Genomic DNA, 15,174 nt, shown 5'->3' with positions numbered 1-15,174 from the left:
TAGAAAATGTCCTTATTTCATCGCAAGGGTCTCTCACTTAAGCCCTCACGCGAGCCTTGCTGCCCACTGAGTGGTGGCAGTTCCTGGCTCCCCTCCTGTCCTCTGGCTCAGACGATGACTTCTGTTGTCACAGTGTCCCTAAGGGTGACCAGGGCTCCGTGCGTGGCACTGCTCCACAGGAAGGCTGGCACTTCCGTCTGCTGGCTGGGGACCTCCTCTCGGGGTGTTGTGCCTGAGACATCTGCACTGAAGTCACCTTCCCTGAAGCTCCCATCTTGCCCCCGTCATGGCTTGGTGCTTGCCTGTTTGTTGATGCTTGGCTCTCTGCAGGGCAGGAAGACCCCCGAATCACTGAACTTGAATTACCCACCAGCTGGGATCTGTGGTCACCAAGTCCAAATTAGGTTGGCTTTTGTAGTGAAGACATACAAATTTTCTTGCACACTGAAATCTGTGAGGTGTTCATTTGTTAGAATGTCTGCTGCCTGCCATATAGGCTGTCTCTCTCTCTCTCTCTCTCTCTCTCTCTCACACACACACACACACACACACACTTTCCTCAAAGACAAGCACTACGTTTTTCATCTTCCCAGCATATAGCATAATTCTGTTTATGCTTGAAGTATCTCAAAAGTAACACATTTGCCCAGCCAGCAGACGGAAGTGCCAGCTTCCGTTTACTAATACTGGTTTACTAATACTGCATACATTATTATGAAGTCAATTCATAATCAATAAGTATTCACTGGAGATGTGGTTCACATATACTTTTAAAAATAAATTCAGGATGATATACGTCTGCGCATGTATTTTTCTCTTGAAATGAAACATTCTGAGTCTCTGAATGCTTCCATTAGGCATGGAAAGCTGAAACATGTTCCTGTCCAAAGTCTTCTTGAGATTTATGGATTGATAGGGAGCCTCGAAGCCAAAGGTTCTTGATTTAATTCTGGTTTTGGAATGACTCCGTGGCCTCCTTCTCTGTATTTACAGGAAGAGAATTGTACAGTTTTAGAACTCGGGTTTCTCATGGGTTGATTGGAGGAGCCAGATGATGGCTTTAGGAGGTGCTCCTCCTGGGTTTGGTGTCTTGCCCTGAGTTTGTAGGTTGGCAGCAAGGGCCTCGCCCTAATGCACTGGGGACATTAGCGTGTGTTTCAGGTGTGTCCCTGACACATGGCGTTGGCCATGCTGTGCCTCTCACTGGCTGAGGACTCTTCCCTGTGCCCTTCACAGACAGTCCGAGGAAATGCCTGGTTCAGAGGCCGTACTTAGAGCCATGCTTATATGTAACTGAGTACAAACACGTGGTGAGCAGAGATCCCAGGGCAGGGAGGAGACCAGCCTGGGACCAGACGTTCACCTGTATGGGAGAGAAGAATTCAGGACTTTGAGACAGAGAAGGGCATCCCAAAGAACACGCATTCGAGAGAAAGAGGAAGGAGGCATTCTAGACAGAGGAGGAAGGGAGACAGAGAAGGATGAACTTCCAAGGCACAAAGGACAAGGTCAGCCTTTGCTGTCCTGCATCCTGGAGGTGCCCATCATGTGGTGTCTGCCCTGGAGGGGTGGCAAAGTCAGCACCTCTTTCTGACACTAGGACTCCAAGGTAGTCCACTGATGACTCCTCTCCTCTGATGTTTTCCCTGGGATGGAGCCAAGCTGGCTACTTTGAGCCTCGGGAAGCTTTACTGAGCTCTGGGTGTCTGGACTTGGAACTGGGTGAGGCACATGGTAGCTGAGAGGTTCTCGTCTCTGGCTGCGTGCTCGCCCTGTCCCAGATGCTGGCACCAGCCCCACCTCCAACACTGATCATTGGACAGGCCTGGGGTGGGATTCGGGTATCAGCAATTGTAAAAGCTCCTCGGATGATTCTGTGTGCAGCCAGGCTGGAGAAGCACGGCTTCTTAGGGAATGAGTGGCTGCGAGACCCGCTCACCTTATTTCCCTTTTCTTCCTTCCCTGTTGCCTCACAGGTTATGGCACCATTAAAAAAGTGCGGGCGCCCCTGTCTTCGGATGCCAGCGGCTGTTTGCTGGAGGAGATCGAGCTCTTCCCCGAGCGGCGGGGGGAGCCCATCCGGAGCCTGCAGATCCTCCACAGCCAGAGCGCCCTGTTTGTGGGCCTGCAGGAGCACATGGCCAAGATCCTGCTGAAGAGGTGCCCGTTCTACCGCACCCGCAGGTAGGGCAACCCCGGCGGTTTATGGCGTTTATCAGGACCTTAAGATTCTTGTGAGCCCTGCATCCCAGGGTGCAGATTTTTGATGCAAAGTCATTTCCTGTGATGAGAATAACCCACCAGTATCTACAGAGGAGGAGCCACACTATGACATCTGTAAACAGTTGTCAGGGTTAAACTCTGGTGCATGATAACACTCGGTGATAATGCTGATATTTGGTGTTCCTGCATTAATCTATATATCTTTATAGGAGTATGTGTAATATTTGTACAGAGCAGACAGAGAATAATATGAAGTGCATCATCTCCACCCAGAGCTCATCCCCTGAGAAGGAGCGATGTGGCATCCCCTCCCTGGGGCAGTCCTCACAGTCCTGTCCTCAGCACCAGCTCTCTTGGGACACTGCCTCTCTTCTGAGGCTCCAGGACCCTATGGGCCTGGGAAGAGGGAGGAACAAGGAAGCCCTGCAGGTGCAGGGCACCCCAAGTACCATCACCTTCCCTCACCCCTACTCAATTCTCATTGGCCATGGGGTGTCCTCTGTGGACCACAGTGGCCTTCAAAGCTCAGTTTGGGAAAGTGCAGGCCCAGGGGCTCTGGAAACTGAGTACACACTATACACTTGACCAGCACTTGAATGTTAGAATATTGCACAAGTGCTCTGACCCCCAACAAAATATTGCTCTTGGGAAAATCATAATCTCAGATGTTCTTAGGGATCTGTGATCTCAGTAACTCCATCCTCCAGCGTGGCGCATAAGGGCAGATTTGGTGTAGAAATGGACTGTTTAGGTATATCGCTCACAGATACCATTCACAGGTCATTTTTTCTCAAACAAGGTGCCCCATGGCACGAGCTTTGGGGCTCAGAGACTGGCAGTCACATGCCAGACTGCACGTACTATTTCTTGACCTGGTTGGTCACTAACGTATTTTAGACCTCACTTTCTCATCTAACACATGTGAATTGCTATAGAATCAAATAGGGATGGTGCATATAGTTTAAAATTTAAAGCAGTCTGTGACGTGGGCATTCTCTTGTAGAAGGAAGGTTTTTACCTATGATAAAAATCATTACAATATTCCCTTCTAGATAATTCTACATAAATGAAGTATATTATATGGTGCCTCCGTTGGTATCAGGGTGTTGAGGAATAACATAAGGGACTTTCTTCCTGACAATGATGCTGTGGTGAGCAGTAATAACAAGGAGCGGTATTTCTCAGCAACTCTCTGTTATATAACACCTTTTTCCTAAAGTTGACCGATGGCTGCTTGAAATTTGTTCTGTTTGTGTTCCCTACAAGACTGACCTAGTGCAGGAATGATTCTGCCCAGTTGCTGATGGTCAGTGGGTGACAGGGAGGCTTGGGTTCTTGCCAACAAGCATGTCACAAGTTGGAATGCCCCTGGAAGGGCCCTGGTCTTCCAACCACAGCTCAGCGAGCTCTGAGTTGTAGTGGACTTTTGGGGGCCGTGACGCAGGATATCACGCAGGAAGACACAGGCCTGTGCTGTCTGTGGGGAGTTTGTGGGGCCAGCATGAGAGTTCATGGCTTGCAAAGCAGGAGTCAATTTATCCTTCCCCTGGTGCTTTGCCTCGCTGAGTCAGGGTTATAATAGCCCAGCTCCTTGCGAGTGCGACCTGAAAAGCTAGCTCCTGCATCAGGTCGGAGAAGCGAGGTGTCACGGTGCCCACCTCATCTCCTGCACAGCTGCACGTGGAGCCCAATCAGGAAGCCACAGGAACCGGCCGCCACCTGCAGCAGCCCGGGAGGTGCTCACAGTTCCCCTTTATTCCTGCAAGGAGAATGAGGCCACTTGTCTGTCTTCATCACGCTTGTGAGAGGAGAAGATTATACAGTTATATCCAGAGCTGAATCTCCCTGCTGTTTACTTGTCCACCCGCTCGGAGAAAAGCCTCGAGAGATTAGAACTTTATTGTAAACTGATGCACTGTGGTCTCCCGTGTCCCCACACTCAGAAAGGGTTAGACCGTGTGTGACCCTCAGGTATTCCATTTGAGGAAAGAAAATCAGAAGACTTAAACCTCAGCGTTTCTGTGGATTCTTTCCATTATGTTTCTTTGCCATTGTTTTCCTATAGAAAGACAAGAAAACCTCCCTCATTAACACGAACTGGAGAAAAGTATCCATTTTTTAGAAAAGAATATCTACATGACCAGATGACCAGATTTTTTTGATGAATTATGGGGAAAGATTTTTTTTTTGACAACAGCAATTTTAATTTTTTAAAAATATGACTGAAGAAGTACACTGAATAGGAACAGGATAACAGTTAACAACTGAGAAGTAATTTCTTCGTTAAATATACTTTCCATAGTAGAATATAAGTAATTTCATTCCTTATTAGAAAAATTGATTTTAGAAATGAGTTTTGAAATGTTTAACAAGAGAAACTGAGCTTCACTAAGGTACCTGTCTCCTTCCAAATCATATTCACATTTAAAAAATAATTTTTAAGTATCCATTTTTCAAAGGCCATACACAGTTTGATGTTTGTTGTTTATAAATGATAACAGTTGATACATTCCTATGAGTTTCTTTCACATATCTGACTCTCTGCCACCTGCTACCATCATTTCCTGTCCCCACTACATCCTGAGGTCAAGTCGCCCATCATCTCCATTTCTAGATGAGGAGATGATGGCTCAGATGTTTGGCTCCTGCCCAAGGTCACATACCTCATACAACATGAAACCCGGGTTCAGGGTTGGACTCTGTCCCCAAGGCCCAGGCTTTCTCTTTGGTTCACTGTGCTGTCCCTGATGAAGACATCAGCCCAGGGGTCAGGTGTCAGCAGGGACGGGAACGAGCTTTGCCATGACCCTGACCACATGGGTCTCTGAGAGCCAGAGCTGGTGAGCCCGAGGACAGGCAGAAGTGGGGTGTGTCCACTGATGACTAGCATGGCCTCTTCCCATTATTTCTCTTTATGATGCTTGCTACCAGGCTACACCCAACACGCCAGAAGGAGGTTTGATACCCTCTTGGTTATTCTATAGTTCTGGAGATGATCCCAGAGCCTCAGGGGAGGCTGAAAAAAATGCTTGTGTGTGCGTTTTATGCTGTGCACACATTGTAACTTGCAACAAACAGCACTGTGCTTTTAACTAGACATAGCCATTTCCCTTGCAAAGTTATTTTGGAAGAACAATATTTAAAAAATAGATTTTAGTCACGTGTGACCTCAAAAAATGACTGAAAAGATTTCGTTTTAATTTTGGCATTTTTGGCATAACTATTTTATGAATAGTGTGGGAAAATTATGTGAATGGTAAGTCTAACTCATCAGAATGGGTGGTTACCTCTGGGGGTATAAAGTACAAGACACACTTTCCCTTTCCTGGTATCTCCTTTTGTACTCCAGGACTTATTTACCATATATATGAATTTGTTTCATAAAGTAAATTGCCATTCACTGAATTTTGAGGAACGTGGGGATCTTGACAGGCCCAGATGTCGGTACTGCATCTGACAGTGGAAGGTAGGTAAGCAGATGCCATCCCACGGACCACATCAGATGCACCTGGCACAGGGTCAGGACTCCCCGAAAGCAGCATGAGGCCTTTAAAGTGGGGAGAGATCTCTACAGGGATGCAAAGGTTGGAGTGGCCAAGACTTGCACTGCCTTAATTCCTGCCTGATGGAAATATGAATGCAAAGTCATAACCTGCCCCTTGAAGGAAAGCAGACTCTGGGCAGCAGCTGATATAGTCCCCATCTCACTCCTTGAGGATGGAAGGAATGATCACAGGATCTGGGCTATTACCCTTCCCCAGGAAATAGAGTAGCCTTCCAACCGGTCCAACTGGTTGAGGTCCTTCAGCCTCAGAAAGGGCAAATAATGATGAAAAGGCTTTTTTTTTTTTTTTTAATATTTTGTTTATTTATGCATGAGAAACAGAGAGAGAGGGAGGAAGGCAGAAGGAGAAGCAGGCTCCCCACGGAGCAGGGAGCCCGATGTGGGACCCGATCCCAGGACCCTGGGATTGTGACCTGAGCTGAAGGCAGATGCTTAACTGACCGAGACACTGAGGCTCCCAGGAAAGCTTTTGATTCAGACTTAAAATCAGCTTGTGGATTGTGCAGTAATTAGATCAGTGGGTCAGCAAACTGCCTCTGTAAAGAACCAGATAGAAGATGTTTCGGGCTTCTCAGACTACACAGTCTCTGTTGCAGCTACTCACTCCATCTTTGTAGCATGGGAGCAGCCACTGACCATAATGAATGGGTGTGGCTGTGTGTTGGCAGGGGTTACGGAACGGATTCGTCAGGCAAAGGAACAATTCACTTTTAGGTGCAGACACTTTAATAGACAACAAATTACTTTAATAGACAACAGATGTAAGAGCAAAAGTGTTAGCTACGCATGCCTCTTGTCCCACAAGATGACACCAAAACACGCAGCATAGAGCTAGGGCGCCATGTTGCTGAGCAGCCGGCTCTGCTGCAGCTTAGCGGCCTCATGCCTGTAGCTGTACCGTAGTGGGGGTGAGGGTGGGGGGCAGAAGGCCTTCAACCTCATCAGAAGCTGGGAGGCGATGAGAAATGATCTTATGACAGCCTCCTGTACATAGGGTGGTGGGAGGGAAACAGCCTTGTAACAGCTCCTCAGAGTCCTCCCATGCGCCATGATTGGGGAGATCTCTCAGTGTTCTGCCAAAGTTAGGTCAGCTGTGGTTAGGTCACCAGGGTGCCAGGGCAGAACATTGCCCTACAATGTGTTTCAGTAAAACTTGAGGTGGCAGTCTGGACTTGGCCCATGGGCTGTCCCTTGCTGGCTCCTGAATTCAAATTTTATCATATATGCCTTTTGAATGAATGAAGGTACCTTCAGTCATCATAAACTCTGATTTATAAAATTAGGTGTTAAATGTATGACATTAATTATTAAATTATATGAATTGACTCTATACCTTACTATTTTCAGAATAACATGGCATTTTCTTCTCTTCAGACACTTACATATTCTTTATTTTTTGATACCCACCACAATTATGAGGTGAGGTAAACCTCTCAGGTTATAGAGTCAACATTGTATAGATGAGGGATTGGTCTGAATCGGAGAGAGAATGTCCTGAGAATCATCAGGCCTAGAACAGAAACTAGAATTCCTTTTTTTTTTTTTTCACTTTGTAATAATTTTTTATTATGTTATGTTAGAAACTAGAATTCTGAGCACTGCATGCCGGGCCACGTTTCATTCAGCCCATCAGACCATGAGCCAAAATTTGGGCATTGTCTTTCCAGGTCTGTGCAGCCTCCGGTATGGTGCCCAGCCCAAGACAGGGTCAGTAAACATTTATCACATTTACAAATGGACACTACCTTTCCCCTCTCTGCTATTTCACTTCACGATCTATAAAGTAAACCTAATTCTCATGAAACAGTAAAACTCCCTTTACAGAAAAGTGTAGTGATAGAAAACATTAGCTAAAGGATTAAACACCGCTGGGCCTTAGGTGTTTGTTGTTTCATTTTTGCTTTATTATAAGAACTAATTGTGGAGAGAAGAAAAGCTGGAATCTGGGAGAATCATAGTCTACATATAAAACAGAGGAGACGTGTCTTTTAAGTTTTGCTTTATAAAACTGGAAGGGACGATGGAACCATTAAGAAAGAGATTGGCTCCATTTGTGAATGAATGTCTAGCTGTTCTTGATTCATTTAGCTTGTAATAATGTCATTTAGTTAAAGAAATTAACACTCATTAAGAAAATTACTATGGAGATTAGGTTACTGCAGAACATTTATTGCTTGCAAGAGCAAAGTTTCAAAACGTGAAGTTAATATGTCGGCACCTTTCTTAATTAACTATTGTCTACAGACAGCGTCTGCCTGGTGAGAGAAATGTAATGTATAGAGAGAAATCACAGGATCCCCATAAGGTCTTCCAGCTTCCAGCAAGACAACCTTAGCCATTTATTATGAATCACATAAACATTTGGAAGGAGTTTTGACGTATACTCCATTTACAAAGTAAATATTCTCCCTTCGAAATGAATTTAATATTTTCCAAATCTCAATGTCTTGCGTTTTTGTTTGCATTGACTTTGGATTAGCTTCTAAAGACTGACTTTTCCTTAGTTAATTCATTCACAATATATTTATTGATCTTAATATGTGCCAAGCACCAAGCGAGCCCCTGAGTGTAGGATGACGGATGAGGCATCCCTGACCCTGTCTTCATGGGGCTCAGAGTCTAATGAGTAATTCTGGCATAAATAAAATCTCCTGAATATCTATCGTGGATTTGAGCCAAAGGACCTTAGAGTTACCCTAGAGTTTATCCCAAAATCAATTTATCATTAAAATCTGATCCTATACTGTGCTAGGACCTAATCTTCCAGCCTGACATCCCTGTCCAATTATTTTTTAAGCTATATTTGAATCACAACCAGTGTTCCAATTTTAAATTTCTAATAGTGAGAGAATTAATCACCAGGTTATAATATACTTATTCAATGGAGTATTCACTCTGTGGGTTATTCTGAAGCCAATAAATGATGATTATGAAGACATATGCGTGATATGATAGTAACTGAAAAAAAACAAAAAGCAGAAAAGCAGGGGCGCCTGGGTGGCACAGCGGTTAAGCGTCTGCCTTCGGCTCAGGGCGTGATCCCAGCGTTATGGGATCGAGCCCCACATCAGGGTCCTCTGCTATGAGCCTGCTTCTTCCTCTCCCACTTCCCCTGCTTGTGTTCCCTCTCTTGCTGGCTGTCTCTATCTCTGTCAAATAAATAACTAAAAAATCTTTAAAAAAAAAAAAAAAAGCAGAAAAGCAGTATGTGTAATGCCATCATTATAACTTCAAAAAATAGGATAAGACAAAGTACATTCACCAACATCTAATTATTACTATGAAAAGCACACTATAAGAGGGGCTTGGCTAAAATACTATTTTTCAGTGAAATCACAAGTTAATACCCCCGGGTCTTGGGCAGGTTGGAAAATGAACAGTTGAAATGTGATGGGTAGAGGATGAACGTACATAAACTTGACTAGTAATTTAAGAAACATAAACTGTACTACTGTTTGTTCTGTAATAGGGAGAAATACAGATTTTGTGGGGTCTGAAGCTTATCTAATTTGGTAGGGGGTCTTGCTAAGGAAAAGAATGTCAAAATTATGAATACAAAATGACGAGGACCAGTCTCAGCTCCTTAACGAATCTCACGAAGTAAAGAAGTTTAAGCTTCCTTAGCTTCATGGCAAATCCATCTTCGACAATGATGGAAACACGTACTTTGATTTAGGTACACAATAAAAGCAAAGAACATTTGTGAACACCATCTTGTAGAGATCCCATGGTCTGCTTTTACAGCCATAGGATTATGGGTACATTTTTTTTTCCTCTTTCTTGGTCAAATATATTTTTTAAAGATTTCTTTATTTGAGAGAGAGAGCAGGAGGAAGGATAGAAGGAGAGAATCTTCAAGCAGACTCCCCGCCAAGTGTGGCGTCCAATGTGGGGCTCGATCCCATCACCCTGAAATCCTGACCTGAGCCAAAACCAAGAGTCAGACAGTTAACTAACTGAGTCACCCAGGTGCCTTTCTTGGTCAAATACTTTAATGTAATCAGATTATTGTAGCCGTGGAGAGCACAATTTCTGAGAACAAGCAAGTGCACTAAAAATATTCCATAGGTCGAATCTACTAGTATAGGCCCTCAGCTTTCTTTGGTGATGCATTAGCCAGACAACAGTTTTGGTTTCAGCTTTCTGTTCAGTTTTGTCAAAGAGCACAATGTTTCTCTTTCCTACATGGCAATCTATGTCCTAGTCACTTGGATAAAGTCAGATAATCGGTGTCATTACCGATCTTTCGTGCCTCAGTTGAGTTTGAGAAGCACAACCAGAGACAGCTCACAACGTGAGGTTTTACTATTTAGTGTCTACTGCACAAGCCTCCTGCTTTTGCACTCCCTAGTTTAAATCTGCATAGAGAGCTCCATTTGTAAGCTTGGGCTGCAGTGGTTTTCTCAGCTCCAGATCCTTGCAGCTGAGTTATCCTGGCTGGCAGCACCTTGGCTTTTATACACCAAGCTTCCCTTAAGATTTTTATTTGCAGCATGATCCAATGAATTAATGATTCTTAAGGACCCCGTGTGTCTGCAAAACTGCTTGCATATGGAAAGATCATGAGCTCTGGATTCAGGTGGATCCTAGTTAAGTCTTTACGTGGTATGTGATTATGAGCAAGCCACTCAGTATGTTACTGGGAGCACAAAGACAAAGTACATAATGGGTCTGGCACATAAAAAGAATTCAGTAGAAGATGGTTCCTTTCCCTTCCTGCTTCAGTAGTATAGCCAGCTCATGTATGTTCTGCTGAGCTGGCATTGCTCGTGAATGGTATTTCTTCACTCCTTGCATATTTCTGTTGAAGGCTTAGTTTCAAAATTTCTCTCTATCCCAAATGGAAGTAAAAATCAAACATAAGAAAGGAAAGAAAGAGAGAAAAAGAAAGAAGGAAGGAGAGGGAGGGAGGAAGGGAGGAAGGAAGGAAGGAAGGAAGGAAGGAGGAAAGGAAGGGGAGGGAAGGGAAGGGAAAGGAAAGGAAAGTGAATGAGGAAGGAAGAAGGGAAGAAAGGAAGAAAAGGAAGGAAGAAAAAAGAAAGAAGGGGGAGGGAGGAGGGAAGAAGAAAAAAAGAGAAAGAAAGGAGGAAAGTGAGAAGGGAGGAGGGGGAAAGGTAGAGGGGAGGGAAGGGAGGAAGAAAGAAAGGAAGAGAGAGAGAAAGGAGAGGAGAGAAAAGAGAAAAAAGTCAAATAGCTCTCGTATATGTGCTTTGCCTTCTTTGCTGAGGTATACTTCACATTGCCTCTGGACCAATCAGTCTGGACCTGTCAAGAATTTGCTTTTCTGCCTTTAAACCACTTCACTTTATCTGAGAGGTACAGGGCCAATCAGGCCAAACTCTGCTCCTTGTATTATATTATGTACCTGGCTTTGGTCTGTCTGGCAATAAATTTTCTGGAAGTTTGTGAGACTCTACCCTGACTGCATTCTGTCAGTATGGCTCCATTCAGTTGGTGGGAGCATCTGTCAGTGGTTATTGAGTAATTCCTTGTCCAGAGCCCCTCATTGTTTCATATATCTAGCTATCCAAGAGAGGCTGAGATTCAGGACTGATGGAGGGAGGTTGGACAGGGCCAGGTGTGAGGAGAGCCAAGTGCTTACCCTCCTTGCTGCTGTCATCAGGTTGGGGAGGGCACCAGGGAATCCAAATTCAGGGTGGATGCCACCCTTGCCATAACTGTTCCACTTTCACGGACAGAATTTCTTCCCTCGGCCTTGGCTGTGCTCTCATGGGAGGATTCTCTGGCATTTGAGCTTCATTCATGGCCAGACTGTTAAGTTGGGTGAATTATAAGGAGTAAGAGTAATATAAATGTATTCTCTGGACTTCTGTCCTCTAAAGTTTTGTGTAAGAGTTAAGATGTATTACTTGACCTCTTGTGCATTCTTCAAGTGTAACTGACAACTCTTCATGTTCTCCTTTGTCTTCTGATTCTGCTCATTAAACCCTCATCCACTCATCCACAGAAGGGTTTCCCTTGAAGAAACATGAATTGGGCAAAGAGTAATTGTGTCTTCATTTTTATTTCTGATTGGTGGGGGAGGACAGGAGACTGGATGTTTCGTTACCTCTATTTTGTAGAGTAGAGAACAGAATACCAAAAGTGCAGGCTTTTCCCTAAATGAAGTGACCAGGGATTCTTTTCTTTCCTTCTTGCATGACATTTTCTGGTTCTCACTCTCAGCAATGACTTCAACATCCCTGAATGGTTCGTGTTGAGTCACTGGTACTCTCAGTGTCCTCTTTGTCCTGGGTTTGGTCCCTGAGAACAAAACTGCCTTCCTTGGAGAGCTTCATCCTGGGGGCAGACTTGGCCTCTTCAGAAAGACATTGTTTGTTAAAAGATGAATTTCAGAATGATTGAGATCCACCGGGAGGGCAAGAGAAACAGCTCAGGGTTGTGTGCGTGATGAGTGGGGAAAGTGGGGTGGTCTGTGTCATGTCAGAAAATAAAGCTGATGTCCCAAGTTGAACACAATTGTTAGACTCCAGAGAGCAGTTTTGTGTTGCTTATTTCCAATACTCTCTACTCTTTTAACTCTTTCTTTTTAACTATCGATTTTCCCAAAATGCTTCACTATAACATGTGTGTCAGTCTTGTTCAGTTTTAAAACAGATTTCTCAGGAAAATTTGAGTGCTATATCCACCTAATAAGATTTTAATGAAAAACCACTCTCTTAGTATTACTGGCAATACATATCAAATATTCTAATTGAATATTAAAAGCAAATTTTAATGTAAAAAAATCCTCATTGTATTTAATCAATGTCATTTAATGATAAGTCAGTAGTGAATAGTTTTTAATGTATTAAAACGTAGTGACTAATTGATATTCCAGATCACTAATTTCATCTACAAATTGTAATATGTAACATGAATTACTATTAAATGTCTTTAGCAAATGATGCATAATGAGTATAAACATGTATTTTTACTAGTAATTCTATCTTTGTTTACTTGGCATGTGTCCTAAATTTAAAAATGTCATTATACTGTAGCTGTATTTCAGTTCTTCTTGGGAATTATAAATTAATCTTCTAGTAGATTTCACAACTTGATACGTGCTATCCACCACTGCCAGATTTTTCTTGCCTAAGCAAAACCCCAACGTTTTATTCACATCAGTATGCTTCCTAGGAATCTTAAGGACACCTCGGCGAGCCACGCTGCTCCACTCATCATCCTGATCATGCCTCAGGCACATGACTCTCTCATCCTTCCTGGGGCCTTCATGACCAGGGAGGCTCCTCTCACTCAGCTAAACTCCAGCTTCATTCAGAAGCCTGCTACACATGGCATCTTCCTGGAACCCTTCTGGTCTACCTCTCTCTCCTCCGACTCTCGTTGCACCATCGCCTGAGCTTCTCACTTAATAGTTATCCGTCCTTATGTTGGTAGACAACGTTCATGAACACATTCTTCCTCCCTCACAAGTCTGCAAGTTCATTCCTGGTCTTGGTGTCTTCAACACACGGCATCCTGCCAGGTAGTCAAAAAATCCTTATGAATCTATCCAAACATGTAGTTAAAATACTTTTCATTACTTAATAGAGTGCACTGTGGCGTGTCACATTACCTGCTTAAATAAAGAGCCCATGGCATTTCCAAATTTAGTATTTTTGCTGTAGAATATTTCCAAACACCCCAGAAGTTGATATCATATTGTAATATGCAATTATGTTTAGAGATGAATTAGAATATATGTGTCCCATCCACAAAAATAACTTTTTCTTATTTACTACATGATATATAACTTAATCCTCAAAACAGTCCTGTGAGGTGATTATTGCCATTCCAGTTTCATGGGAGCAGAAACTGAAGAAAATATGCATTTCAGGTGGATTCATCAACTGAAGGACGTGTGGATGTCTTACAATGCATTCCTCAAGCACTTTATTGTCCTATTAGAATTTTTTCAGTCTTATTTCTAGTAAGACAGTGTTTTTAATGCAAATATTAAAATAAAAGCAGATTCTGAGATATAGAGTGACATTGGTCATCAGGAATAAGACACCTCAGATCGTGTTAGGAATTAAGGCAAAGATCATTCATGAACAGAAATTCATCTATCCCACTACTATCATGATGATAGTAGAAATATGTTGAATAAATAGACACATGGTTTTTGCACAGTATTTTGAAGTTTACAGCACTTACTAGGAAACCCTAAATCTTGAATGGGGCTCCAGGGCTCTGCCCATTCCAACTCCTCAAGCTTCAACCAAAGTCTGGCCTCTAATTATCTCGTCCAAGTTCCCTCCCACCTAACCACCTCCCCCATGTCCATCTTGCTGCCAGATGTTCTGTTTGTCCTAAGTCATGTTGAATGGATCACTTCTCTTCATCTCACTGATCCCAGTTTAAATGCCATTCCCTGGGTATTTCCTGACCCCAGACCTATCCATCTTTTTTTTTTTTTTTTTAAGATTCTATTTATTTATTTGACAGAGAGAGAGAGCGAGAGAGGGAACACAAGCAAGGGGAATGTGAGAGGGAGAAACAGGCTTCCCGCAGAGCAGGGAGCCCGATGTGGGGCTCGATCCCAGGACCCCGGGACCATGACCTGAGCTGAAGGCAGACACTTAACAGCTGAGCCACCCAGGCGCCCCCAGACCTGCCCATCTAAACAGGGTTTCCCTCTTTGGGTTATTCTTTTGGAAATGGTTGTTGCTATTTATCAGTGTTTATTTCCTTTGCTAAAGGGTAAATGCTGTGGATCCCGTGCCTGTGTCTGCTTTGTGGTCCATGGCACCCCCACTGTTTTCAGTTGAGCTCATGGCAGGTGCTTCTAAGTAGGCCCCAAATGAATGAATGATTGAAACGCTTTAAGTCCCATATTTATGACTGCATTTTCTTAATATGGCAAAAATTCTTAAGATCAAAAATAAGCTGATTTAATAACAATTAGTTGACAGAAACAAGTCAGACACTCGATAATCTAACATGCAAGGGGATCGTTTTCAGAATTAGCTCCAGTGAATGACCGTGAAAAGATTTTAATGAATATACCTGTTTCCCCTGCTACTCAAATTAGCAAATAACATAACTGTAAACTTTAAAATTTAAAGGAAGCCTTTAGTTAAACATTTAATATCGCTGTCCTGGAAAAGGGAAAGTAGTTTATCCTTCTTCTAGAATTAAGGCCTGTCTCTAAATAGACATTTAACTCTAAAACATGTTCTCAATAAATGTGTTTTTAAATTAAACTTTCAGATTCTGACCAGCATATTTTCTGAATTCAGATACGTTCAAATACCAAGGCGATATATCAAGTGAGAGTAATCTAAGGTTATTAACAAAATGGGGAAAAATTTTTATTAAAAAGATTCATCATAGAAAGAAAAACATTTTCAAAGTGCAGTGAAGTAAAAGCCCCTTTCACG

The 15,174-nt window shown here is 43.2% G+C and overlaps 1 protein-coding gene across 5 annotated transcripts in view; it reads left to right on the top strand.

The window, feature by feature from the left end:
- Window positions 1-15,174, top strand: part of SEMA5A (semaphorin 5A) — a 477,069-nt gene that overhangs the window by 362,525 nt on the left and 99,370 nt on the right. For all 5 annotated transcript variants that reach the window (XM_057312155.1, XM_057312158.1, XM_057312156.1 and 2 more), the window contains one exon: window positions 1,977-2,184. In XM_057312155.1, coding sequence (XP_057168138.1) covers window positions 1,977-2,184 — 208 coding nt within the window. The remainder of the gene's footprint in view (window positions 1-1,976; window positions 2,185-15,174) is intronic.

The sequence above is a fragment of the Ursus arctos genome, unplaced genomic scaffold, assembly GCF_023065955.2.
Source record: "Ursus arctos isolate Adak ecotype North America unplaced genomic scaffold, UrsArc2.0 scaffold_15, whole genome shotgun sequence".
NCBI lineage: Eukaryota > Metazoa > Chordata > Mammalia > Carnivora > Ursidae > Ursus > Ursus arctos.
The sequence above is the reverse complement of the archived record's forward strand: the minus strand, read 5'-3'. Positions and strand labels throughout refer to the sequence as shown.